We start from the raw sequence: 20,560 nt of genomic DNA on the forward strand, positions 1-20,560 counted from the left end.
ACCATTATATACTCGCAAAAATTCCGGTTGGTTTTTAATTTGTTCTGCATTTTTCGTAGAACCTCAGACCGTTTTAGCATTTGCACTGTTCTCTCGTGCTGGATTACGTAGTAATTCCTTTGTTCTAGACATTTTGAGCTTGATATATGAGTGTAAAGAAGCTGAAGGGACATTTGCACGATGACTCATCTACATGTTATATACACTGTCACTACAGGTGTCAACGCTTTTTGGAAGAAATGCTCCGGACTTTTACGTTTCGTTTCTATTTTAACCTAACCAGCGAATCATGAAAAAAGGTCGCCGTACTGTAGCTAATAAAATGTGATCTGCGGTTGTATTATCATATTTGTCCTGACTGAAGAAGAATATTCGAAGGTCGTCGATTCAAAATATATGCGTAGTATTTTTAAAGGTTTTCGTGTCGTGATAAAATTGTAATATGTCCCGCTGCACAGTGTCTTATTTATACAAACATATTTTAGTTGTTTCAGGACCGAGACATGGCTCTTTCCTAAACTAAATATTTATATGCCTGTTCATATATTAAATGTTGGTTTTGAAAACGGGGTTCATTCTCGCTAGCTCATGTGACTGGTTTCCTTATATGCAAAGAGTTTCCTTAGCGCCAGTTGTTGATTCAATGCTTCCGTTAGTGCAGTGGTTCTCAAACGGGGTTCCGCGGACCCTTTGGTGTCGGCGAAGGCATTGTAGGGGTCCGCGAGGCCCTGCCTCATCAGTCAAGCCCGGTAGTAAAAGTTGCCTTTTCTCAGACTGAGAAGAAACATTCCAATTTTCGGGCAAGATCTCTCGTGTGAGTGTCAATGAGAGAAGTGTACTTCACACTAGCCCTTAGTTATATCCAAATATTAAATCATTATCAAAATTAACCCCTTCCTCCCGTCACGAACCGGGTCCTCCCACTTCGTGACGGGAGGAAGAAAAAGGATCCACAAGGGGTCCACAAGGGGTTTTGCGGATCCACAAGGGGCCCGCAAAACAGCAATGGTTATGAACCACTGCGTAAGTATATTCTTATTTTGATCCGATGATGTTAGGTCTAAAGTGTTGGTCTGTTTTCCCAATCGATGAAGGTATTTAAGGCGGCATGAGTATTTGGTGATGGTTCATTTTAGATTCGAAGTGCTAGAAGAACAGCTGTCAACAGTCGACAGCCCCCTCCTAAGAGCTATTAAATGAACTGATCAGGCACTTAATCTTTCTTGAATAATTCAGATAATATTACTTATAAAGAACACCTATTTCTGGAGCAACTGTCAATATTGTATCAATTTAGTATTGATAATCAGCAATAAATATACATAATTAAGTGGCTTACACCTATGATTTTGTGTTTATGTACTTCGGAGTGCTTAGGTGTACCAGCTGAAGGAAACAGTACTCGACCGAATTAAAAATTGAAAGATGATGAATATCTTATCAGATGTCCATAAAAACGCGTTAGGCCTAGCATGCGATTGCGACTGTGCTGTTTATCTACTCCCGATACTCTTCAGTATTCGGTAAGGTTCTGCAGATAAAATTATCTGTTCCAGCTCAACAGCCATGCTCGTATTTTTGTAAAAGAGCAAAGTCCATATTCTAAATAAATAAAAAAATGCTTCAATCTAGAAAACGCAATTGTGGGAAAATAAAAAGTGTCTCTTCTAGAAATTGAAAACCTAGCAATTTCAAAAAAAATAAAACGGTGTCTCTGCGCTTGCTATGCGATACTAAATTAATAACTTTCGTGCATACTATATGTGTGTTACTTTGGGCAAGGATAAATTGATTACGCTCAAGCATTCTAGTGTTTAATGTAATACTGTATTTCAAATACTCTTCGTAAATTATTCGAAACATTTTTATGAAGGCGAAGCGGTGGGTCATTCATGGTAAGGTGATATATTATATTTGAAGAAACCATCTCAACTCACTTTATGGTCATATTGGACTGTATATAAAGGCCGCAGTCATTCTGGATTGCGAGCAATAAAGAGGAAGGCATGCAGTGCGCGGCGCTAATCGCTTTATATTTGATAAGCTTTCACACTACTTTTGCACCAAAGTTGAAAGCATATTAAATTCAAATCAATTTCTTGCGAAGTCGAATAGCGAAGAATATCATGATTTACTTAGCTTGCAGAGCGGCTCTAGAAACATACATATGTGGTTTTATTGCTGACTGAAATATGCAAGAATTTGGGGAAATTTACGGTGCTCTTCTTCGCTGTACAGATCTTTTTTATCTCTATTCGTATCTGTTTCAATCAGTCGACAAACTATCACTTGAACGAGGCGCTTGCTTGAGTAATTCTCTTGATGAAATTTTCCACATTTTATTATAATAAGCTGTGCGGGCCGAACCCGAGAATTACAACTATTCGCATGACACCCTCAAATGTGGAGCGCACATAAGCTTATAAATTTCGTCACAGAAATCGATTCAACAATAGAGCGGATGAACGTCGGGAATGTTCAGGTCCGCATCGGTACTGTCTTCAAATTATTGCTTCATCACCTCCAGCAAGCTTAAGTGTCGAATTGTTATTTTTATATGATTTTGTTTTTTTGTGTTGGTTACAGCTTGAAGACATTCATTAACTCGATCACGTATTCTTGATTTTTGTGCTGATGAACATCTGTTCGAACTGTAATGTTGTCCAAACAAGGAGATTAAAAACGTTTACAGCGACCTTTATACAAGGGGTCCTATAGAGAGAAAATACCCTTCATTTTTGATAATTTTTCCGCTCCATTTAGCAGAGAAATTGGGTGCATAGGTAACGTGGCGTAAATTCCCCGCTTGATTTAGAGTGGAATCTCAATTCCTATACGGGTCACGTAACGTCACATTTCCTTCTAGATTTCGGAGGCAAACTTTATTGATGCATTTGTCAGAAGTAGGGAAGCTACGTGACGTTAGTTTCTCCGCTAATTATGGCGGGGAATCTCAATTTGTGCATAGGTCTCATGACGTAACTTTTCCGGCTAAATTTAGGGAGCAACAGTATTGATGTTTGTGTTTCGTGTGGTAATGATTACGCTACGTTAATTTTCTCGCTAAATTTAGCGGGGACGCTGAGGGTGCTTAGGTCATGTGACGGTGATGCTCCCGCCTAATTCTCCGGTGAATCTGGATTGGTGTATATTGCCGCGCGCCAAGTAGGCAGCGCAGCCGTGGCCTAACGGCTATCGCACTTTCCTCCCAAGCGAAGGGCCAGGGTTCCATTCCTGGCCGCGGCTACACATTTTTTTGGCACTGTAAATGTGATGTTCTGGTGAATCCGAGAACCGCCTTGCTGATTCGAGGCTAGAATGTTCTACGCGCCGAACCTTCTACGCCGAATGCTCCAGAAGCCCACGCGTGTACAAAAGCGGCTCCGCGTGGCAAGCCGGAGTCAGTTTCGCCCCAGCGTTCGACTCTGCTCTTTCGCCGACCTCGACGCCCGCGACGATCTGCGGTTATCTTTTGTTTTCTTTTAATTTTTGGGCACAAGTTCACCCCCACTAAACGTTTCAGTTTCTCCAGTTATTCTTTTTTTCGCCGCCGGTCTATTCGTGACATTTTGGTGGAGGTGCGGGGTAACCGTATGCCCCTGCAGCGTACCCCTCTGAGGACCCGGAGTGCAAGTCTGACAGCAAACCCCCGACGACCCGACGAAGACTACCAAGACCCGATTGAGTCGCCGCATTCAAGGCCTACACCCGGAATTTGGACTCTTGCCACCCAGGACTGAGCAGTCAGACAGGACGAAGATGAACAACCAGTCGCCGCAGACCTCGAACGCTTCATCCGTCGTCTTCATGCCTGTCGCCCCACGCGATCCGACGCCATTCTATGGTGAGGCCTATGAGGATGTGGAGGTTTGGCTACAGCATTACGAACGAGTGGCCCGCCATAACCAATGGACACCAGAGCAGTGCCTTCAGAATGTCTACTTCGCTCTGGAAGGCACGGCGCGCACCTGGTTCGAGAACCCCGAAGCGTCGATTTCGTCGTGGGAAGAGTTCCAGGCCGAGCTGCGACGCACCTTTGCCAACCAGCAGCGACGACAGCGTGCCGAAGAACTTCTCCAAACAAGACACCAAGGGCCAAACGAGAGCGTCCAAGCTTCGTTGAAGACGTTCTCCGCCTCATGAGCCGCGCCGACCCAAACGCGCCCGAAGAGAAAAAGTTACGGGTCCTAATGCGGGGCGTAAAAGAAAACATTTTAGGGGGCCTAGTGCGGTGCGCGCCTACCATTGTCCAAGGTTTCATCACTGAAGCCAACAACACCGAACGTGCCCTTCACGCAAGGGCCTCACACTACCAGAGACTTCCCGACTTCCCTGCCCTCTTGCCGTCCAGCTGCAGCATCCCTGACATCCGCGACATCATCCGGGACGTGGTCCGGGAGGAAATCAAGAAGTTCCTGCCTGCTGCCCACCAGCCTGCTACGCTGTCAATAACCGAAGTTGTCCGCGAGGAAGTTCAGCGGGCATTCCAATCTGAGGCTCCTGCCAGCGCAGCAGTACCCGAGGAGCCTTCTCTGACCAACGCCGTGGTAGCTCGGAGACCGGCTCCAGCTGCCCGGGAGTATTCGACGCCATCTCGACGTGACCTACCAGAGCCGCAGACTTTCCGACGTCGGGAAGGGCAACCCCAGCTCGTCCGTACTGAACAACCGCCGCCTAGAAAGAATGTCTGGCGCACGGCCGATCGACGACCGCTGTGTTATCACTCCGGCGTGGCCGATCACGTCTACTGGAGGTGCCCGTACTGACAAATGGGCCTGCGAGGCTTCGCGCCGAGCGTCCCGCGACCTCGCCTTGGGGAGCGACCAAGAGACATCAAGGAGTACCCCCGACGACCCCTGTCCCCGGTGCCGACTCCACTACAACCTAAATGTGGTTATCGACGGCTACGACGCATCGGCACTCGTGGACACCGGAGCAGACTACTCAGTCATGAGTGGGAGGCTCTCTCGCCACCTGCGAAAAGTTACGACGCCCTGGGGAGGACCACAAATTCGAACCGCCGGAGGACACCTTACCGCGGCTGTCGGAAGTTGCACTGCTCGCGTCGAAATTCACGGCGAAACGTGCCCTGTGAAATTCGTCGTACTACAAGACTGTTCCAGAGATGTCATTCTCGGCATGGACTTTCTGTGCGAATACGGCGCCGTCATCGACCTGGGTGAGAACAGATTTACGATGCGGAAGCCTGTTCCACCTTCAGCGAAACTCCAAACAGCATCGCCCGCCGTCCGAGTCGCCGCCAACCACGTGAACCTGCCTCCGCGATCAAGTGTTGTCGTACCCGTCGTGGCCGATACAGCTACATGCGCGAAGTTTTCCTGGAAGGCAGCCTTCAATTGCTCCTGGGAAGAGGAATAGGCGTTGCAAGAGGAGTAGCTGAACTTCAGGATGGGCGAACTGTGGTCCCCGTGACGAACATCCGAAATGAAACGCAACACCTCACGAAAGGTGCAGCCGTGGGCCACGCCGAGGAACTTCAAAACGCCGCCGAAATCGCCGTAATTACTGACGAAATCTTGCCACATCAGCAAGGCAGTACGTCGCCAGCGCAGCTCAACATTAACCCTAACCTTCTGGGCCCGAAACGACGACAGCTGATTAACCTTCTCGCCGAATACCGCGACTGCTTTGCGACGTCGTCGAAGGTACGCCAAACCGCCGTAGCGAAGCACCGCATCGTTATCAAGGACGACGCGCGGCCTGTGCATCGATCGCCGTACAGAGTATCCGCTAAAGAAAGGGAGGTGATTCAGGAGCAAGTTCAAGAGATGCTGAACGACAACATAATCCAGCCTTCAAGCAGTCCGTGGGTGTCCCCTGTAGTGCTGGTGAAGATGGACGGAACGCTAAGGTTCTGCGTGGACTACCGGCAGCTGAACACGGTGACGAAGAAAGACGTCTACCCACTCCCCCGCACCGACGACCCTCTAGAGCGGCTGCGCCACTCTCGATATTTCTCATCGATGGACCTAAAAAGCGGCTACTGGCAGATCGAAGTTGACGAACGGGACCGAGAGAAGGCAGCATTTGTCACGCCGGATGGACTGTACGAGTTCAAGGTAATGCCCTTCGCACTATGCACGGCGCCAGCAACTTTGCAGAGTGTCATGGACACAGTACTGGCAGGACTGAAGAAACAGAGCTGTCTCGTCTAGCTCGACGACGTCGTAGTGTTTTCCAGCGACTTCGACGAGCACTTGCAACGACTCCGAGCAGTTCTCCAAGCCATCCGAACCGCCGGACTCACCCTGAAGCCGTCAAAGTGTCCGTTCGCATATGACGAACTGAAGTTCCTAGGCCACGTGGTTAGTAACGAAGGCGTCCGCCCAGACCCCGAGAAGACTCGCGCCGTCGCGTCATTTCCTGCGCCGACAGACAAGAAGGCCGTGCGAAGATTCCTTGGACTTAGTGCCTACTATCGACGCTTTGTTCGGGATTTCGCAAGGATTTCCGCACCCCTTACAAAACTCACGAAGGACGCCGAGAAGTTCGAATGGGCCGAGGAGCAGCAGCAGACATTCGACGAGCTGAAGCGAAGACTCCAGACTTCTCCTGTCCTTGGACACTTTGATCAGGTTGCTGAAACCGAGATTCACACGGACGCTAGTAATGCAGGACTTCGCGCGGTACTAGTTCAAGTGCAAGAGGGCACCGAGCGAGTCAACGCCTACGCAAGTCGGACGCTGTCCAAATCGGAGAGAAATTACTCCACGACTGAAAAAGAATGTCTTGCGGTCGCATGGGCAATCACGAACTTCCGCCCGTACCTGTATGGAAGTCCGTTCCGCGTAGTCACGGGCCACCACTCGCTCTGCTGGCTTGCGAGCCTCAAGGACCCGTCAGGACGCCTCCCTCGACGGAGCCTCCGACTACAAGAGTTCATCATGACTGTACTTTAGAAGTCAGGACGCAAGCACAGGGACGCTGACTGCCTGTCCAGGGCCCCTGTCGAAACACCTTCCGGAAGCGGTGACGACGATGACGACGAGTGCTTTTTAGGAGCAATGAACACCGACGACATGGCTCGACGTCAACGAGACGATCCGGAGCTGCGCGCCTTAATCGAGCACCTGGAAGGGTGCGGGGGTACCGTACCACGCATTTTCTCACAAGCCCTGCCTACATTTGCCATTCGACGAGGTGTACTCTACAAAGATTCGAGGCTGGAGACTAATTCGAGACTAGAATTTTTCTACGCGCCGAACCTTCTACGCCGAATGCTTCAAAAGCCAACGCGTGTACAAAAGCGGCTCCGCGTGGCAAGCCGGAGTCAGTATCGCCCCAGCGTTCGACTCTGCTCTTTCGCCGACCTCGACGCCCGCGACGCTCTGCTGTTATCTTTTGTTTCCTTTTAATTTTTGGGCACAAGTTCGCCCCCATTAAACGTTTCAGTTTCTCCAGTTAGTCTTTGTTTCCCCGCCTGTTTATTCGTGACAATATGTGTTCACGTGACATCATGTCACGAAACGTAAGTTTGTTTTCTGCTGTGTTTTTTGATGATTTTATATTGGCGTATAGGTCTCGGGTCGGCCGGCCACGTACCATAAAGTTTTCCGCTACGTCGATTTTGCCGCATAAGTTAAGGGGGAGAGAATTCGGTGTATACGTGATGTGATAAATTGCCTCGCGTGGCCTAGTCTATAGCATGTCTGGCTCGCAACCGGAGGGTCGTGGGTTGGAATCTCTTCAAAACTTCCATTGTTTTACATTATAAAGTGAAACCATTTCATACATGCGGCTACCTTTAATGGGAATTACATGTCATGTTTTTTAATCACTTCCCTTTTCACGCGTGGCGTCACGTTTCGCGGGAGCATTTTGGGGTGTTTGAAATTCCCGTGCGAGGTCATGTGCTATGACGGCATGACCCTATCGAGCAAAATTGGATTTTAGGGCACGCCACCGATGCCGGCTTTTCTGCAGCACGAGCTCCTTAACGCTCTCGCGGTAAAACTTGCGTCGCTCAATAACTGAGAAAGTTAAACTGCTACATCGGGTAGAGAGAGATGTGCCGACAGCGTAGTCCTTATAGCCGCATCATGAGACGGTGTTGTGTACGCCATTTTTGTTTCAGTGTCTCCTGCTTTGTTATGTTGCAGCATGATCACCCACCCAATTTATTTATTTATTTACATCTTTATTTAGTTTTATTTTTTACATATTTATTTATTTATTTATTTCGGATACCCTCAACGGCCAGAGGCACTACAAAGGAGAGTTAGTAAGGCGATTAGAAATAACGCTCCGAACCAAGTTGCCGTCGCTGATGGTGACGATATTCTCCGGAAGGTCGTTCTAGATAACTATGGCGTCCGCAAGGGCAGAATAAGGTAGGCCGGTGAGCTGCATTTGGGCCGAGCTATCTTTCAGGTGTGATCGAACCTCGGAGAGGCGTAAGTAGGCTGGGGATGCAGGGAGTGATGTAATGTTGGGTGGTAATAAATATTGTACAGAAGACATAGACGGGAAGTGTTATGACGTTATGACGAACAGAAAGAGTGGGGATCTCAAGCTGGGGTTTTATGGCAGACACACTGGAGAAATGGGATAAATGAAGCAGGGTGAAACGAACACCGCGATTCTGGACAGATTCAATTTTGTTTGCTAAAATACGTTTATGAGGACTCCAAATCTAAGATTCATTTTCATATACAAGGAACATCGACCTCTTTAAGGTCTTATGACTTGCCACGAAATACACACCAATTATTATTAACACTTTCCGAACCAAAATTATCATTATAAAGCGGAAAGCAATCAGATAGACACGCCACAAACGTATTTTGTTTACAACACTCGCACACTGGGGGTAAGAACACCGAGAAAAGAGTGTAATGCTCTGTGGTCGCTTAACCCGCTAAACAGGTGATTAAATGAACCAATGCAGGATTAGCAGAGATAACTAAATGCAGTGTGCTGGAAAAATTGCCTACAACTCTAGTCGCGAAATGTACCAGCTAACTGAGGTTAAACGTCGAGCACACATCTAGAAATGCATGGGCGCCTGCCTCTCCAAAAGCACTTGGTGCAGTACAGCTCCAATTTATACTGGGGAAGTTAAAACCCCGAAGATAGACGTAGGGCAATCAAAAAGGGGCATGATAAGACGGATAGATCACCTTGTAAGGAACCAGTAAAAGATGGAAGTGAATCAGGGGGACGATAGTCAACACCTATCGACATATTCGTTAAAAGAAAGCTTTAAGCACACCCAAACTGATTCGAGCACACTTAATAGTTGATACTGAGACAAACTGGCTAGGAATGTCTTTCTTAACAGCGATAAGGACACCACCGCCACGCCGGCCTGTCCTGTCGCAATGATACATGTTTTAATTCATGATTATCGTCTATATATTCAGAATCATCTATATCAGTAGAAAGTCATATTTCCGATATTGAAACAATACTTCCTTTACATGAGCTCAATAAAGCACACAAATCATCTTCCTTGAGTTGAATAATTCTAGCATTTGCATAAAGAACGCTATTGGTCGTGGATTTTGCTGTTACAGAGCACGGGTCGCAAGCACTTGCAGCATTTTTATGAAAAACACTAATTCCCCTGGTGTTCTTTTGTTACAGAGTCAGCCGAACAAGCGCTCCCCGAGCAATCCTATCTAGTCTGGTTTTTAACAGTTGTACTTCGCGGTCGTAAAATGAAGTTCTTTCACCAATGTGCAGCTTATAATAGAGCAGTTTTGTACGGTTGCGGTTGGGATTTTGCAAACGCAAGGAGGCAGCTACGGGCTGCTCGCGTCGTCACAGAGAAGACTTCAGGCAAAGAAAACGGTGAGCCTTTAAATTTAAATGCGATCTGAAGTAAGTGTTTTTCTTAATAAAGAACAACATGACAATAACCGGTCTAGCCTTATTTGTAATAGACGTTCCTATCCTGTGGGCACGCTGAATGTGGGAGTCATCAAAGGTAATGCCGAGATGTCCATTAACACCACAAACAACCTTACGTTTCGATTCTAACCAGGTTTCACCCGCAGTATTTAATAAACCATAAAATATAAGATTACACCGCCATGAGCGATATTCAGCGTCACCCAGACGAGGTATAATATGAAGGACGTAGCGGCTGGCTGGTCATTAACGTTCGTGCTCAAATCGTTCAAATCATTTTTTGATCGAGGTAACGAACAAAAGCTCACTTTGAATAGTAGTAACTCTTCTATCAAGGGAAGCTATACTGTTATCTAGAAGCACTTGTTTATCAATAACAGTTTTGACATCAGTTTCAAGAGCAGCTTGCCGGTCCTCAAGTCTTGAAGACATAGCATCGAGTGACCTAGCGTGCGTTTGCACTGCAGCAAGTAATTGCTCTTCTTGCTGGGCGGTCATAGGTACTTGGTTGGACTCAGTGTCACGCCATAATAACAGTAGCGACCAGAGTCCACTCGCACAGTCACGAACAACATCAAAAATAACCCGGGGGCACGGGTGCACAAGAAATTATCATTGGTACTTTTCGCTTTACGCAAAGGTACCGTTTACATACCTGTTCGAAAACAAACAAATCGGGGTCAGGAAATTCTACTGGGCGTACGCTCCCATGCCCACGAAAGTGGCCGCCTGGCTGCAGATCCTTTTATAGGATGCCGAAAAGCATTATGGGTATCTTGATTGCGTTGTTGATGTCGCGTAGTCAGCGATAGAGGCGCTTTGAAAGCTGATAGGCGTTGAGATGCTCTGCGTCATGCCGGTTGTCGACCGAGAACCGGTGAAAGCTGTAGGGCTGCTACCGGCATGCCGAGCTATGGAAGGTAGGTGAGAGTGCATGCCAGTGGGAGTTTTACGAAAACAAACATATCGGGGTCATGAAGTTATGCCGAGCGTACGCTCCCATGCCCACTCGTTAGAACAGTGACGTGTCTGGCCGATATATAATAATCCTGGAGAACGTTCTCGAGATAACGGTTTACTGAGGGCATATACGATAAAAAACCGGCATAGGAAGAGACAATTTGAGGAGACTGTGCACGGAATTTACTCAATTGTGTCATAACCAATTTTTAATAGCGATGTTTGTAAGAGAGAATGAATTTGCAGAAACACACCTTCGTTAAGGTTAAACCGGCATTTTCGATAGGCAAGAATTCTCTTGTGAAAACCTCAATATTTGAGATAGATGGGTTTAGGCATGATTCGGTTCCGAATACTATATCAACTTTGACAGACTCATGAGTCTAGCAGTGTTTTTTAACGTCGTATTTATTATACTTCTGTAGTTTGCAACAACGGCTATTAAATCTCAACAGACGTGTTTCTTTATGCTCACAGTGGCGGTAGTGCTTTACTAGCGGAACATCTTCCATTTCTTTGGAGCCCGCCCAGCAGTGAATCGTTCTTTGGGCTCCCTACCCAGCCGCTACGTCAATGCGTGACGTCAGCAAAACTTCATACATCCGTATGTGCATTTAAGCTACGCGTGTTCTTTTCGTCACTCACCCGTGAACAAGCTACAGAACTGGTCTCGAAACGTCAGGTTCGTATGACGTCAGGTCCACGTGACCATATATATACCAAATTAGATTCCCCGGCAAATTTGGCGGAAACATCGAGGTCACGTGACCTAAGCAGCTTCAGTATCCTCGCTAAATTTAGCGAGGAAATAATTGACGTCGCGTAACCTTATCAAACGTGATACATACATCAATATTATCTCCCCAGTAAATTTAGCCGGGAAATTGACGTAATGTTACCTATACACAAATTCAGTTTCTACAGCATATTTAGTGGTTAGACTAACGTCACCCAAACTGGCGCCATGTGACACATGCATCAACAGAATTCGGCCGCAAAATCTAGAAGGAGAGGTAACATTACGTGACCCATATAGGAATTGAAATTTCACTCTATAGTAAGCGGGGAATCGACGCCACGTGAATATCTGCACCCGGTATTTCCGTTCAATGTAATGAAATAATTAATCAAATAAAGGTTCTTTCCTCTCTGAAACGATGGTTCAGTGTCTTCCAGATATATTTTAAATGACCGCACCTTAAATTCTGCATTTTATGCTTGGGTATAAAGGTAGCTGTGAATTGTTTTAATCCCCTTGCTTGTGTAATATTACAATCCCATCCCATGTTTATAAGTGCAAAAATTACGAATAAGTAAATGATTTAATGAAGGCCTTCAAGGTGTAACGAACACATAAATGTAATATGAACAACAATTCAACACTAATACTTGTTGACGTTAGAGGTTCCCAAAATACTTGCATATTTTCAGTCATCATTAAAAGCGCAAGAATATGTTTCTAGAGCCGCTCTGAATGCTCAGTGAATTATATGCTCATGCGCTATTCGATATCGCACGGAATGGGCCTGAATTTAATATTCGTCCAAATTTGGTACAAAACTAGCGTGCAAGCTAAAAAAAATATAAATATATTTGTTGCGCGCACTGTGTTCACATTGTGTTCACATCACATCCAGTGTTCACATTCCGGAATGACTACGGCTTATATATACAGTAGAATATGACCATGAAGTGAGCTGAGATGCTCTATTGAAATATAGTACTTCTCGTTCCTATATGTGGGCCGCCGTTTCGCCTTTATAAAGGTATTTAAAATAATTTACGAAGCGTATTAGTGATACCGCATCATATTAAACACTGGCAAGCTTGAGCCTAGCCAATTCCTCTTCGCCCAAAGATACACCCATAGGGTATGCAAGCAAGCGATTACAGAGTACCGCAGAGCAAGCGTAAGCACGCCGTTTTTTTTTTTCTTTGTCTTTTTTTAATGTCGCTAGGGCTTTGGTTTCTAGCAAATACACATGTTTTAATTTCTTGCAATTGCGTTTTTCAGATTGAAGCTCTTTTTCTTATCAGAATATGCACTTTGTTTTTTTACAAAAATACGAGAATACCGTTATGAGCAGGAAGGGACCATTAGGTCTGCACTACATTGCCGGCTAAAAAAGAGTATCGCCAGCAGAAAACAGCACAGTCGCAACCGCATACTTGCCCTAGCGCGCTTTTGTAGGCATCTGACAAGGTATTTTGCATATTTCAATTTTCACTCTTGTCGAGTACTGTTTCCTTCAGCTAATACACCTAAGTACTCCGAATTACAAACACTCCGAAGTAAACACAAAATCAGAAGTGTAAGCCAGCTAAGTATATAGTTTTATTGCGGACTATCAATACGAATGCCTACAATATTCACAGCTGCTCCACAAGTAAGTGGTCTTTATAAATAATATTATCTGAATTATTAAAAAAAAATTAAGTGCTTGATGAATTTATTAAATAACGCTTAGGCGGGGTCTGTCGACGGTTGACAGCTGTTCTTTTCGCACTTCAAATAAAAAATGAACCATCGCCAAACACTCATGCCGCCTTAAATATCTTTATCGGTTGGGAAGACAGACAAACCCTTCAGACCTAACGTCTTCGGATCAAAATGAGAATAGACTAACGGAAATATTGAATGAACAATTGGCGCTGAGAAAACTCTTTGCATACAAGGAATCCAATCACGTGAGCTGACAAGAATAAACCCCGTTTTCAGAACCAACATTTATTATATTAAAGCAGACATGTACAAATTACTCAGAAAAGGTAGTTAAGTTACTGAGTATCGATGCCAGAACTAATTGGAGTAGAGTAGAAATTACCCATTGGTAATAGTAATTCAGTAAACTGCTAACTACTGTAAAACAGTAGCGAGTTACTTTGAAGTTACTTTCGAAGTTACTTTTTGTATATGTGTGGTAGCAAAATGAACAGCAGTTTTGATCCGTGAAAAATCCTGCGAGCCTAAAATAAATGCAGTCATTTTATGGTTTGCGTTTTCACCAAAATAGTTTATTTGCTCGCAGACGCAATTGTCTTTCAAAGTTCTTATCGGGGAGTTTTCCTCTTTTCCTCATAAAGACATGTCCAGCCAAGCTAGAAAGACGTTCCACCGTGGCGCTGGATAAAAGGGCAGCGTTGAATTTCAGAAACAGACTGTGCAGGGTCAAGTATGCCAGTGTCAGCATCTTTGGTGTTTATGACGAAACATGTGAGGTTTGTCTCGGCTAGGAGGTTCTTTTATGACAAACTCTCCTCCTTTTTTCTTTTTTCTTCGGCAAGTTGAGATTTTTATGACTGGCCCCTCTTTATTCCCACTACGTTTGGAGAGTACGCTAAGCGAGTGCACCTGATCATCAAGGGGTAAAGTCTCGCGCCACGACGATGAGATCATCAGGACGACTGCGCGTCTCGCTGCAGTGCTAATGCTACGCCGCCGCTGACGCCGGGTCCAACACAAGGTTTTCCCGATGGTGACTCGCAATCCTCGCCGGCGACTACGGTATCTTGACACGCCTGACAAATAAATCGTTCTCACCAAAGAGGTGGTCTCCCTGGCGTGAAAGTTCGTAAGGACGCGAAGGATTACGTGAACAAGCATCCTCGCTCGTACAGTTGCAGTTCGAAGCGGGAACGTGCTTGCTCAATTGAACGGATTATCCGTGTCTGCGTTTGTGCGCGGGGGAGTCCGGCTTCGCAAGCGAGTATGCGCTGACGACGAGGCGACCATGGGAACAGTCGCCCAGGTGCGAGGTCATTCTATTGGCGTCTCCAGTGGAACCCCCAATTAAGGTAAAACTCACTAAAACCAAAAAAAAAAAAAAAGAAACAAAAAAAAAGGAACAAAAAAAAAACAAAAAAACCTCGGAGTGGTTTTTCTTTCACGGTTGCAGCTGAAGGCGCGGCGCCTGCGTGCATTACCGGATTAGGTCAGTACCCGACCAAGGCTTGTTAGGCATCTCTGCCTGCGTTCGTGCGCGCCGAGTGTAAGTGCGTGCGAACGGAATGTGAGGGGGCCCCTTGTTCGGGAATGCCACTTCATCTCTCGGCGTCTTATATACTTCTGTGCTCAAACTTTTGTGATGAGCAAATTAGCACTACATTTCGAAAGTAGTTAGTAATTTGAGTAGAAGTTACCTGAAAAACGTAGTTAAATTAAACTACTAATTACCCAAATAAAGTTGTAATTGAAAGTTACCAAGTTACTCAGAAAAGTAGTTAAACTACAGTAGTTTGAGTAGAGTAGTTGAACTACGTCCAAGTCTGTATTAAAGCGCACATAGATATTTCGTTTAGGAAAGCGCCACATGTCGGTCCTCAAACAACTAAAATATGTTTGCATAAATCAGACAATGTACAGCAGGACATATTACAATTTTATCATGACACAAACACCCTTAAGAATACTATGCATATGTTTGGAATCGGTGACGTTCGAATATTCTTCTTCATTGAAGACAAACTATGATAATACAACCGCCTATCAAATTGTATTAGCTACAGTACGGCGAGCGTTTTTCATTGTTCCCTGGTGTGGTCAAAATAGAAACGAAACTTAAAAGTCTGGATATTTCTTCCAAGCAGCGTTGACACCTGTACTCACAGTGTATTTAACAAGTAGATGAGTCATCGTGCAAATGTCTTTTCAGGTTCTTTACACAGATATATCAAGCTCAAAAGTTTAGAACAAAGGAATTGCTACGTAGTCCAGCACAAAAGAACAGTGCAAATGCTAAAACGGTCGGAGGTCGAGATAAAAAATACAAAACAAATTAATAACCAACTGGAATTCTCGCGACTATATAATGGTCCCCTTTCAGGACGTAAGCACTCACGCACTCCTTGAGAGCATTACACAAACTATGGGGTTGACTCAGACCACGCTGGTGTTGGGTGAGTTTTTAATTTATTTAGAGAATCTAAACATGGTGTAGGTGTAATACCGCGTTACAACGTTCCTACGTGCTCCATTGCCTGCAGTGTCTCTGGCCTTCTTCGCAAGCGCTGTGGCCCACAATTGCCAAAACGGAACAAGACCCGCCTCGGTAACAATTCTTTCATTAAAATTTTGAAAATATTTCGTGTGCTGCAGTATAAGCGAAATCAATGCGTCTATGTAGGCCGCTTTTCTGCGGACATGTTTTTGAAGTACTTGATGAATTTAAATTCGTCTGTAAATTATTATTTAAAGATGTAAATCATGCACGCGAAGCACCCCGTGTAAACAAGATCTTGCGATTATTACTTTCAATTCATTCATCCGGTTTATTATTTTTATAGGAGGAAAAAAGAGAAGGCTGCGACTTTTACTGCTGGAACGCTGAGACCAATTCATGGGACAAATTTTTCTTCGGGAACGGAGAACGATGCTTTGTGAGTAGCAAATGTGATCTTGTTACCACACGTACGGGCTCCCGCGCATGCGGGTCAAATGTTTTACATCTATGCTTTTCCCACACGCTGTGTAATCCCTGTTGTTTTCAAACACATTTACAGTAGTGTCTCTAGAATATGAAACTCCAAGAGGTGTACTTGCGTTTTTATTTCTTTAGTTCCTATACTGCCATGTTTATGGCGAAGGTTATCACTTTCTGTGTTATGATTCCCTCACAACAATACAGCTCAGGATGGTATGGTACTATATTATTTATATAAAATTAATTCCTTGTCCAAACATCGAAGTTCCGTGATCTCGGATATGGGCGGTGACCATGGGCGTACCAACCGGGGGGCAAGGGGGGCGCTTGCCCCCCCCCCCCCCCCCCAGTTCTCAGAGTTGGGGGGAAGGCATGTGCTTTGCCCCCCCCCCCCCCCCCCCCCCCAAAAAAAAAAAGCCGCCACTGAGCAGGGCAAACACTTGCCGGCGGTTCCACAGGCATACCAAGGCACCGCCCCGGCCATGGGGCGGTCCCTTGTTTCCTTGCGCCCCCCCCCCCCCCCCCACTCAAAAACAAGTTGGTACGCCCCTGGCGGTGACTCTTCAAAGTCGCGACACAGAATTAAATGTTATATGCTCAAAACTTTGCCTTGGTCCCCTGAGCCGAAACAAAATGACTGTACCTTGCCCTGTCATAAAATTGAAATTTGTGAAGCATTAGAAATTAAATTGCCACGTAATACTGTGACGTAGCGTAAAACTGGCATCTATTAATATGATCTTACGTGGTCCAGTAACGTCATGTGACGCTGCGAAATACCGTGACGTCACGTGACCCTGTTTTGCTGTACTCCCAGAAAATAAAGGTTTCCCCCTAAATATAGCGGGGAATTGCTTCACATGACGGCCCATTGTTAAATGAAAGTGTGATTTTCTGCTAAACCTAGGCAAAGGCGCTTCTCATTAAATTTTTGCGGATCGTGACCGTTTACTGTACCGTTCGTACGAGTTTCGAAACCAAACTGTTTGCGGCTATATGAGGTTGATGTCTCCCTATAAAAAGCGAAGCATTTGAGTTGACCACTTCGTTTGACCGCTGTGCATATGCCACACAACAGAAATTAGTTGTACAAGTGTGAGCAAGAATAGTTGGAATACAATCATGATTCGCTAGAACTGAGCTGATTGGTTGTTCATGCCTGTGAAATTTGTGTGAATGTGTATGTTCCTTGTCTCTCTCTAGCTTTTGTATTTCTTCCTCCGTTCAGCTGGAAAACCTCACAAGCTGGAATAAAATATTTTCATTATGAGGCAACATTCTCTTTTGGGTTCTTTAACATGCCATTTTTTCTTCAATCGCCACAACACAACCATTTGAAATTAATATTGTATTATATTTTAATTCATCTAAGAATGAAGTATTTCAGATAAACATTAATGATAAGAATAATAAACATAGCAGCGAATATACGACGTTACATGACGTCGCGTCACGTCAGGTCGCGTGGAGCTTTTCCCCACTGAGTTTAGAGTAGTATTTGTGACGTCAAATGTATCCGGTACATTTCATGGCTACTTTTAGCAGCAGATTTAAGAGATTACGTGATATCAGGCTTTGAACTGTTCTGTTACCGCTAATTATATCTCAAGCGCATTTGCAATTTCAATTATTTTTTCCCTTATTTGCAGTACAACGATGGTGGTGAGGGACTATGTCAAAATGGAGACTGCCATTTGACAACCGATTCAAGTGTGCCCAATGACAATGATGACTAAACTCGTGCTCCCACTGAAAAGCCGAAGGAAAAAATGGAGATCCCGAAGAAGAGTAAGAAGCCTAAGGGCAACTCAGCGAAAGACTAGGAAGGAAACTTTTCATTAAAAGTCTTGAAACTAAACCAGGCTAAATAAAGCTAAGGCACTGACACTTTGTACTGTGTACACTGGTTGAGTTAGATAATCCTTTGAAACCTTTCAGGTCTCCTTTTCCAGGATTTTGCGTTGCATTTTTTCTGTTATGTATAGTTATGAATGAGATTTATATACCTCAGGTTACACCTTGGTATTGTAGTTGACTTAAAGTCGGTACTAAACCAAGCGACTAGATCGCAGAACTCACTGATTCGGCATAGTCGTTATTATGTGACCACATGAACATAAATGTTCAACAGTTTGTTACCGAAAGATGAAGCCCTATACTTCTGTCGGAGTAAGTTTCCAATCCTTTATAATTTTGGCGTTTTTAACCCTGGGGAGTGGGAAAACAAGACAGGACACCACGAATTTCCTATTCGTGTTGTCCTGTCCCTATGCTTCCCCGTTCTCCAGAATTGGAAACGTTATTTATCTATTTATTTATTTTACTACCTACAACACCTAAAAAGGCATTACAGTGGGTGGGGGGGGGGGGGCAGCAAAATATATACATGATAAACACATTATAACTAATATGAAATGACGTTATACACGAAAAGTACAAACACAACAAATTCAGTCATAGAGTCATATGATTATAAGATTTAAACATACAACTGGACTTATTCCACGACATCAAGTGACCGCGGAAAAAAAGAACATTTAAGAACATCAGTTTTACATTTATATAAATGAATTTGTTTTTAATTATCTTTTCTGAGAGACATGTAGACAGGCTGTAGTAGATATGTTGGTTTAGAGATACAAGTATTTTCGTAAAAAAATGTTAAATGAAAGTTTCGAATGTAGGCATTAACGCTTCTGACTCAGAGGCCTCCAACTCGGAGACGACTTGAGTTTAGTAACACACTCTCTGAAATCATAATTTCTCGTAACAAACCTGGCAGCGCGATTCTGGATTTTTTTTTTAATATAATATTCCAAATTTAGCCTACAGGGGTCCCAGATTATACGCGCATAATAAAGAATAGATCGATCATGTGAAAAATAGAAGGTTTCTTTTAGCGATAATGAAGCCAACCTAAAATTACGTTTTATGAAAGCTATTGACCGACCAACCTTTGCAGTGATCTAGTCGGCATGTTTGTTCCAAGTTAGAGCTGATGAAAACATTACTCCTAGTTATTTAGCCTCAGTTAAAAGCTTAACCGGCGACCCTCCAATACAGTATGATGAGGAAAAAAATTATCTTTCCAAGTAAACCTGATGTGAATACATTTTGATAGATTTAAAACCATGCTCATTTAAAACACCAAGCCTTAATTTTATCTAAGTCACTTTGGAGAGCAAACATGTCAGTGTTGCAAGCGACGTCTCTCTGTGAAACACAGTCATTGGTATATAATCTTATGTTAGGGGAATCGTTTTCAACTATATATATTTGACAATAAGAAACAAAAAAAGCAAAAAACAAAAGCGGTGCTAGCACTGATTCCTGAGGGACACCAGAAGTAAAATTTACAAACGGGGACTGGAAGCCAATAATTACCATGGACTGCTTCCTGGAATTCAAGTAATAACCTATCCAACAAATACCATTATGATCAATACTAAGCTTTTCAAGTTTAAAAATTAGGAGAGCATGAGGAACCATATTGAAAGCTTCTTTAAACTAAAAAAAATGCAATTAACCTACTTATTTTTATTGAATGATAGTGCTAAATCATGATAGAATTCCGTTAACTGCGTGGTACAAGATGACCAGGAGCGGAAACCATGCTGAGTTGAAGTAAAAAAAAAAATTAGTGCTACGTGATTTATGAGAATGCCGTAAATTATGTGCTTCATTGTTTCGCAGGATTCGGTCATGAGAGAGAGAGGCCTATATCCAAGCCAGATTCTTTGGACCAGACGTGTGGATCGGGACAACATTTCCAGACTTCCATTCAAGTGGTAAAGAACCAGAGTTAAAAGATACCGTAAATGTAATGACCACGTAACTAGTGATAATATCAGCACAGGACTTTAAAATAGTCTTTGGAATATCATCAGGACCAATCTCTGAACCGTGTTTTATTTTGGGTAGCAATTCAAAGATATCTTGCTCATGAAATTGAATTTCGGGCATGTATACCATAAGAGTAGAAGCAATATGTGAGTATTTGTAATGACACGTGACATGCGTAAATACGAATCTAAAGTAATTATTTAAAGTTATAGCCATTAAGTTGCCCTCAGACAGAAGGTTGCCATCGACGAGCAAAGACGAAACACCTACATTATCTTTGCGATTAGACGTAATGATCTTCCACAACTCCTTAGGATTTTGTCGAGCTTGGCATTCAGCGTCGCGAAATAGTTTGCTCGAGACGAAGGTATTGCACGTTTAAGAAGAGATCCTACCTCCACTAGGTTATTATATGATGCGGAGTCATTACGTACATGCGGTATTGTTTCAGTGCACGTTTAGTT

At 44.2% G+C, this 20,560-nt stretch overlaps 1 protein-coding gene across 1 annotated transcript; it reads left to right on the top strand.

The window, feature by feature from the left end:
• The first annotated feature begins 15,610 nt into the window (after window positions 1-15,610).
• LOC115331414 lies at window positions 15,611-17,989 on the top strand. Its single transcript, XM_040210613.2, has 4 exons — window positions 15,611-15,729; window positions 15,817-15,881; window positions 16,117-16,209; window positions 17,903-17,989. The coding sequence occupies exons 1-4, from the start codon at window positions 15,642-15,644 to the stop codon at window positions 17,987-17,989; spliced, it is 333 nt and encodes a 110-aa protein (XP_040066547.2). The 5' UTR covers window positions 15,611-15,641.
• Window positions 17,990-20,560: the final 2,571 nt, after the last annotated feature.

The sequence above is a fragment of the Ixodes scapularis genome, unplaced genomic scaffold (genome assembly GCF_016920785.2).
Source record: "Ixodes scapularis isolate PalLabHiFi unplaced genomic scaffold, ASM1692078v2 PGA_scaffold1__304_contigs__length_218370807, whole genome shotgun sequence".
In the NCBI taxonomy this organism is placed as follows: Eukaryota; Metazoa; Arthropoda; class Arachnida; order Ixodida; family Ixodidae; genus Ixodes; species Ixodes scapularis.